This window comes from Protobothrops mucrosquamatus, unplaced genomic scaffold (assembly GCF_001527695.2).
Source record: "Protobothrops mucrosquamatus isolate PMUCROS unplaced genomic scaffold, P.Mucros_1.0 scaffold2520, whole genome shotgun sequence".
Taxonomy (NCBI): domain Eukaryota; kingdom Metazoa; phylum Chordata; class Lepidosauria; order Squamata; family Viperidae; genus Protobothrops; species Protobothrops mucrosquamatus.
The window spans coordinates 10,035-18,269 of record NW_015388583.1 but is presented as its reverse complement, the minus strand read 5'-3'; the positions used below and the strand labels follow the sequence as shown (position 1 = coordinate 18,269).

At 38.1% G+C, this 8,235-nt stretch overlaps 1 protein-coding gene across 1 annotated transcript in view; it reads right to left on the bottom strand.

Moving 5' to 3' along the window:
• The window catches only part of LOC107295832 (MAM domain-containing glycosylphosphatidylinositol anchor protein 1), a gene marked incomplete at its 5' end in the record, with an annotated part of 44,635 nt that extends 41,364 nt beyond the window's left edge, over positions 1 to 3,271 (bottom strand). The window contains one exon of the mRNA XM_015825165.1: positions 3,132 to 3,271. Within this exon, the coding sequence (XP_015680651.1) occupies positions 3,132 to 3,271 (140 nt within the window). The remainder of the gene's footprint in view (positions 1 to 3,131) is intronic.
• Positions 3,272 to 8,235: the final 4,964 nt, after the last annotated feature.

Genomic DNA, 8,235 nt, shown 5'->3' with positions numbered 1-8,235 from the left:
AAAAGGAAAGCTTCCAGTATGAAGTCTTAGTCATTATAGATGAAAAAAAGTGGATAGACCAGCCCTATGAATTCTGAAAACAGCATGCTATATTCCACCCACATGGTTCAATACAATCATAGCCATATCTCTAGCCCTGATAATCTGGCTAGCTTTGTCCCAGACGTGGCTACTGTCAGTCCGAACCAAATCAGCAGCTTTCAAGCCACAAAACTACCCTTGCAATGATATGGTCCACACATGCTTTAATTTCCTTGACTTCCCTCCCCTGCTTAATGTGTGGATTGGATCAGTGGGAGCAGGAGAAATACAATTAACGTTTGTTTTTTATGGAATTCACGTACTATATTTTGGAGGGTTCAGAGTGAGTGGATATAAAAAGTGAGTTAGTGAGAAAAAAAGTAGATGTGGGTTTGGAGACAATTTTCAGTTCAGGCTGGAAGTACTTTTCACATGTTCCGCTGTGTGATGAAAGGCAAAGTTATTCCCATTTTGCAGACGCTAATCCGAAGCTTAAACAAAACAAATTTGTCAAATTCAGACAAAACCCATGAGGGACAAATGGGAATTAAGTTGTTTATCAAACCCTATAAAACTGCAAAGCTGGAAAGCAACCATATTAGCATACCACATGTTTTTGGTAATCTTCTCCTTGCCCACAGGGCTATATGCAAGGTGGCTTGGATTTCAGGCTTGGGGTGATCAGGTTAAGCAGCCCCATCTTGCTCGGCCTGTAGAGTTAATGGCAGCCGGTGAGAGATTTGTTTAGCCTTTGTCCTCTCATTAGAAGCCTGAAGCCTCTTAAAGAGCATTCTGTTTGCATGGCCGCTTTTGTCGGTTCTTTAATCTTTCCTCCACTTTTTTTCATTTCAGCTTCATTTATTTAGTTTGACCATATTTTGGAACTTTAATGACTAATTGAGGGAAGAGTTGGGAGGGGATTAAGCAAAGGTTAAAAGGCAAATCTTTGATTTGGAGAAAGCAGGAGAGAGGGGAAAGAGATATGATACAAGAGGATGAGAAAAGAGGGAAAGAATTGTTGCCCGTTCCCAGTGGGTCCCTGTGTGTGTTACTCATCACTCAAATTGTTAATCAGAAGTTTTTTTTAATGAACTTTAAAGCGAGTTTCAAAACTTTGTCCCTTCCTGACTAATATTAGGCAAAGGCAAGAAAACTAGTTCATTAGAAAATCAAAATAAAAGGAGGGAGTCCTAGAAATAAAAAAAATATGGATTTATATTTATACTGTAAATTCAGATGCCATGGATATAACAGCCATGACATGAGTGAATAGAAATTCTTTATCTGTATGCTAAGTCTTCCTCCTGTATGGTATGAACAGAAAGACCTGAATCTTCTATTTCTCTCTACTTTTAAATAATAATAGAAATATATTTCCAAGCTCTTTGCCTTGATGGCCTCTAGCTATGTAACCTTGTCCTCTAGGCAGGAAGATACTTTAAAAGGCTAGACCAAGACATTACAATGTTAGAAGAATGCACGCCATAGAGAAACCATTCAAAACTGAGATCACACAGTTTATATCCATTGTATTTTTCTGTAGGAAGCTAGCTCAGCTGACCATGTGGTTTGTAATTCCATCTCCTACACCAGAGCCAGTTTTTTCTTGCTTTTTGAAGAGGGTGGTCTCATTTTACATAATAATAGCCCAAGTTCATGCTGTAAAAATATTTTGAAAGAGATACTTTGGATATCTAAAGCACTTTGGGGCGGAATTTGTTAAATCAGGTGCAATTTTCTCCACACTTATATTATTGCTTTGGAAGGTGCTCCTAAAAGTCACCACATGCACGTACAGGCACAATTGCTTCACATTTTCCCCCAATAACTCTCCATATTTTTCTCCCAGTGAAGCAACTTGGCTTGATATACACACTTTGCATGCAAAGATAGCCAGAAGCAGCTTCTGAAGCAGCTACACAAATCTGGGGGGAAAAAGAACACAGCTGCTTTAATTATTTTAAAATAGATGCTTAGGACATTCTCCTACATATTTCAAAGTATCTTTTTCAAAGGAAGTTATGGTCACTCTTATAATGTGAGTTTAGTGGAAAGGTGAGAAATCTTTCGATCTTCAGTCTGTGATAATATCTGTGTAGTAGTTACTCTGGAAAATTGGAGCACTAAAAAGCTGCAAATTAATGACTGGAGAAGGCCCTGCAAAGTACTCAGTGTTTACGCAAAATGCCATACCTTCTAAATGTTTCTCCTTAGTAGAAGTTGTAGGATAAGACAACTCATATAAGCCACAATATACCGATTCATTCTATTTTGTGGAAGAAATAAAACAGAAGAAATATACCACATGATGGTGAATTTGACAATGTCTTTTGTTTCATTAGACATTGGACATTTCTGAATGCCACATACACAATAGATATTCTGCTTGGCCAATTCAATCTTGCAGGGCTAGTGTCTTATGGGTTTCTTTCTGTTGTGGAATTCATCCGGTTCGCACCACTTCGGCAGAACCAGTAGATAATTTTTTGTTGCCCAGGCCCAGAATGGACTTCCAGAAGCGGCATCCACACAGAGAACCGGTTGTTCACATATTTGAATCCCACCACTGCTTTCTTTGAATATATGAAGTCATCAATTGGGTCCCCAGAAGAGCATCTTCTCTGTAGTAGCTTCTGCACTCTAGAATGAGATTTCCCTCTGAGATTCAAATGGCCAGCACTTTCCTGTTGTTCAAAAAAATTGTAAAAGACCTGCAGGATACACCAACTCTACAAGATTGAATGGGCCAGGAATCTGCATATTGTGGCTTGTATGAATTGGTTTCCTGGTTCTACAACCTCTACAGTTCCTTGCCCTTGGTATGCCAGCTAGAGGAATGGGAAAAGGTGAAAAACGTGAGCCTTCAGAGAGGGAGAATGAGACCCCCTGCCTTTATTGCACTTGCTACCTTTCCCCCCCTTTATTTTAAATGTTTTACTATAATATCTTTGTTTGGTTATTGAGAGCTTCCCAGGGTAGCTCAGAGTCAAGCAGAATAAAATCTTAAAAAATGATGAAGAAGGAAGAAGAATCCCTATACTGATACAGCAGACAATATCTGAGAATACCTGGCCAAGCAACATTCCTGATGATAAGAAGAGAAAGTTTACCTGTGGCCGTGGGTGCCCTGTAACCAAACACTGCAGAACAAGGATGTCACCTTCCCGAATAGTGTACACTCTTTCACTGATGTTATCTTCCTTTACAACACATGCCTGCCCAGCATGGATGATCTGGGCCTGGGCAGGAGCTATGGAAAAAAAGAGAAAACTTGAGAAGCAAATATCTGAGGAGTTCGTGTCTATCTACTGCAGCTGTCTCACATTCCAGTTGTTCTTGCAGCACCTGATTGCAGATATAAACAGTGCTATCTCAAAGCTACTCCAAAGTAAATCCCACTGTGTTCAATGAAGCTTGCCCTTAAGAAGCCACTACAGGATGGCAGCTTCAAATACCACTAAGGTCTTTAGATTATGTATCATAAAGGCTATGCCATTTTCCAGAAAAAGAACAATGGCTAGAACCATTGTATACGTATGAAGTAGTGCAAATCAAATGATCACATGGTTGCATTTTTATTCATTAAAAAACACATAGCATCAAACTATAAACTGCTTCTGCATGCCAAGCCATTAATTTCCCAAGCTCCACAAATACAGAGGTTACATTGCAGTTCTGAAACTTGTATAATTTGGGTCAGATTGTTGTTTTCAGGAGATTGATTTAGACTAGGAAATGATTTTGACTAGGTTGAAGAGAAGACAGATTCTTATGCAACGATTATCAATTCCATGGCCACAGAGCAAAAAGCAGAACAAGCATGGAAACAAAAAGAAATCCCAAAGGTGTTTTTTCAAAACATGACTGGTTCCTTTGTTTTTCCTTGAAGACATTTCGCTTCTCATCTAGGAAATCTCTTCAGTTCTGAAGAAGAAGAACTGAAGAACTGAAAAAGCTTCTTGGTTGAGAAGTGAAATGTCTTCAAGGCAAAACAAAGAAAGTCCAGTTGCTTTTTGAAAAAGCACCTTTGGGACAATGATGATCTGGATGACTAAGAATCTCCATAGACATCAAACAAAAAGGAAAATAAGAAAAGATCATACATATTTTATTCATATATATTTACCTAAAATAATTTTTATTTCACATTTCCAGTGGTACAAAAATAAAACAAAACCATCATTAAAAAAATAATTAGTCAGGACAATCAATTCCTTTTTTAAACAGAGATCCACCAAACAAAAACAAATTAAATTATTGAGAGCCGCACAGTATCATCCATCCATCCATCTATCTATCTATCTATCTATCTATCTATCTATCTATCTATCTATCTATCTATCTATCTATCTATCTATCTATCTATCTATCTATCTATCTATCTATCTATCTATCATCTATCTATCATCTATCTATCTATCTATCTATCTATCTATCTATCTATCTATCTATCTATCTATCTATCTATCTATCTATCTATCTATCTATCTATCTATCTATCTATCTATCTATCTATCTATCTATCTATCTATCTATCTATCTATCTATCTATCTATCTATCTATGATGAAAGAGAGAGAATCATTCAGATGTACCAGGGCAGAAAGTTCAGTAGCCATAGAAAACTCTTTTTTTCAAAGCAGAAATCAATCTTTAAATATTACACTCCTATCTAAGGTAAGAGCATGCAACATGTGGTATTTCAAAAATGCTGGACTTATTTTTCTTCAAGGGATGAAGTAACACAAGCACATATATTCACAATTGTTTATGATATGGATTCTACACTGCTGATTTAAATCAGATATCAATAATTTTGGAAGATGTTTGTTTTTTAAATATTCTTATCCACATTTAATGGTGGAAAGTGTACTTCTTTTGCCCACATACCTAATTTGTATTTTCTGAACCAACAGGTAAATTGACATGGAAAATCCTTTAATGTTTGCAGATCTTCACATTTTATAATGTTAAAATGCATATAGGATGCATTTAGTTAAGTAGAATTAGAGGGAGAGAGGGAGAGAGAGAGAGAGAGAGAGAGAGAGAGAGAGAGAGAGAGAGAGAGATATGAAAATATGTATACCATTTTTGTGCCAACTTCTTTATTTTCATGTAGAAATAGGATGAAAATAACCTAATATTGTTAACATAAGAAACTGAAAAAAAACTGGAGCTAACAGATCCATCAACATCTACTTTTCCAAACTGGCATATTGGACTTAAATTATCGTACCTCAAATGGAGGAATTGTGACAGTTGAAATCCAGACTGTTGGGATCGCTCCGAATTGGTAGGACAAATCTATTTTCTATCTACATCCCAATCTAAATGGCCACTGGCACTGTTTGTTTTCTTAATCTAGCATTTTGATAACAAATGAATTCAGAACTAGAACAAACATCTTAGGAGAGTCATATTCTAAATAAGAAAATAAAGCAAACACAGTCCCACCTATCTAAACTGTTCAGAGATTATCAAAAAGCTTAAACCTGTTAAATAAGGTCACATTGACATTAATAATATACAGATGAATTCAGATATTTGGATCATTTAAGATAATTGCAGTCTAGTGGAGCAGATCTCTTATAAACTAGATCAGAAGCTGTGAATAACATCAGGGTATCAGAATAACAACTTAGCTGATGTATTGCCCTGAATAAACAGAAGGCAACTCCCTCCTTTCCCCCTGCCTACTCCATACTTTGCGTATGTGTTGGCCTAACCCAGGGGTAGGCAACCTCCGCTCTTTTATGACTCATGGACTTCAACTCCCAGAATTCCTGAGTCAGCTATGCTGACTCAGGAATTCTGGGAGTTGAAGTCCATGAGTCATAAAAGAGCCGAGGTTGCCTATACCCCTTATTGTTTATTTTGATGTTTATCCTGAAGTTGGGCCTTTCCATGCTCTTCGGCTCCTAAAGCCAAGCATGAAATAGCTGGTGACAAACTACCCCTTCCTGAGCATATACAGGTAGTCCTCAACTTACAACAGTTCATTTAGTGACCATTCAAAGTTACAACGGCACTGAAAAAAGTGGCTTATGACCATTTTTCACACTTTGACTGGTGCAGCATCCCCACAGTCACGTGAATAAAATTCAGATGCTTAGCAACTGACTCATATTTATGACAGTTGCAGTGTCCTGGTAGGGTCATGTGATCGATTTTTGCGGCCTTCTGACAAGTAAAATCAATGGGGATGCCAGATTCATTTAACAACCATGTCACTAACTTAACAACTGCAGTGAGTCACTTAACAACTATGGCAAAAAGATTGTAAAATGGGGCAAAATTCACTTAACAAATGTCTCACTTAGCAATAGAAATTTTGGGCTCAATTGTGGTCGTAAGTCGAGGAGTACCTGTAATTCATTCATTCAACTTATATTTGCATTCACAGAATGATTACAATATCTAATAATGTACGTGCAAGAGAGACTGTGTAAGACTTCAAATTCAAAGGAAAAAAATGCTTTGGGATGCAGATTCAAACTCAAAAAAGCACTTTGGGATACACATGGTTACCAACCTAACACCTTTCTAGATTTCCTCAAAGCAGCTAAATTTTCTCTGGGATTATGAGAAGCATGCGTAGTACACACAGAGTCACATATAACTCTGTTTTTGCTGTGCATGTCCACTTTTCTCCTGATTTCAAGCTGTTTCTCCAAAAAGGCAGTTCTTATGAGTACATTGACGAGTTAACTGGGAAATCTAAGTTAAAACAGCGCCTTACACCTCTTTTTCAATGTATTTCTAGCTCTGTATTTACAAGAATAAATACAATTTGGGATGAAGAGCTGGTAAAGGTTATGGAAACTAAAAAATGTGAGTCCCAGTTCTCCAGCAGATTAAATTTATATATGTCATATAATCATAAGACCATGATGACTGCTGAAAGACACCATAGTCTTGTTTATTCTCATCTTTACTCTCTGTTCCCATTGCATCTCAATTAATGGCTACTGAGTGGATGAAGACCCTGAGTTATGCCAGCTTTGTTTTACTGCCTGGATGTTGCCTCCTTTCTCCTTGGAGCAGCAGAAGGCTGCTGTAGGGAAGAGTTTAAAATCTGAAGGTTGCAGACAAAAGGGGATGCCTGCTTGCCCCCCTCCCCCAGTGGCTTCCTTCCTCATGAAGGCCTTTGTACCTCAGCTCCTGTGGTAGTTTTGCAGGGAGTAGTAGGCCAGTGTGGCTCAGGGACTCCTCACGCTCTGCAGCTACTAATCAGGTTAAAGAGAATGTCTGCTTCAGGGAATTTGGGAATGTCAGATTCCTGCGTCATATCATGTTCTTCTCTTTCTCTCCTTTTGTCTGGCCTTTTGATTAAGTTATATCCTTTCATTTTTCCTTTCATTTTACCAAGTTTCAGTAATATCATATTTGACTTCCTGCATTGTGACTTCTAATTCTTCCTCTTTCCACCTGATATTCTGAATCTTTATAGAGATTCTGGAATTCTTGGATCAGGTGCCTTGGATTATTCCTGCCATTATTTATGGTGTATCTTGCATAGTCTTGTCCTGGCACGTGGCATCACACTACTGTCTTGGGGCTCTTTCTCCTGTGTGCAAGGTGCCTTCCAAGCATATTCTTCTTAGGTGTAGCCCATCTCATACCAGAAATCTTCATCTTAGAAAAATGACCCACTATTGATAAATCCTGTCAAGACTCACACCAACCAAGCAAAAACCACATGGATTTCAGGGGGAAAACCCTGGCTGAGGAATTCTGGGAGTTGAAGTCCACAAGTCATAAAAAGGCCACGTTTGAAGACCCCTGTCCTATTTAATGGTAGTCTGAGCTAAAAGCATAATCATGAAAATAGTAAGTTCACAAGCAGACTTATTAATTATAACAGAGTGTTTCTGGAATATTTATTTCCCACAGTTTCCCATCTTGGCTATATTACCTCTCTTTATCTTCCCCACTTCCTTCCCACAACCTCTCCCAAATCCACACAAATCCATCTGCACAGTCTTAGTTTACTTCTAGCACTACTTCTTTTCCTAGTCCACATCCTTCAACAAGAAATGGCCTGTGACCCCACCTTTCAGCCTCCTCCCCAGCTGTTGCTGCGTGTTCAGAACTACAGTATACCTGGGCATGTTATTTGTCTTTCTTTGTTTAAACCATTTATATAGCTGTCTATCTTTCAGCGAAATCATTTCACCCACGTGGATAAATAGAAAGGCATACCGTGTGGGTCAGT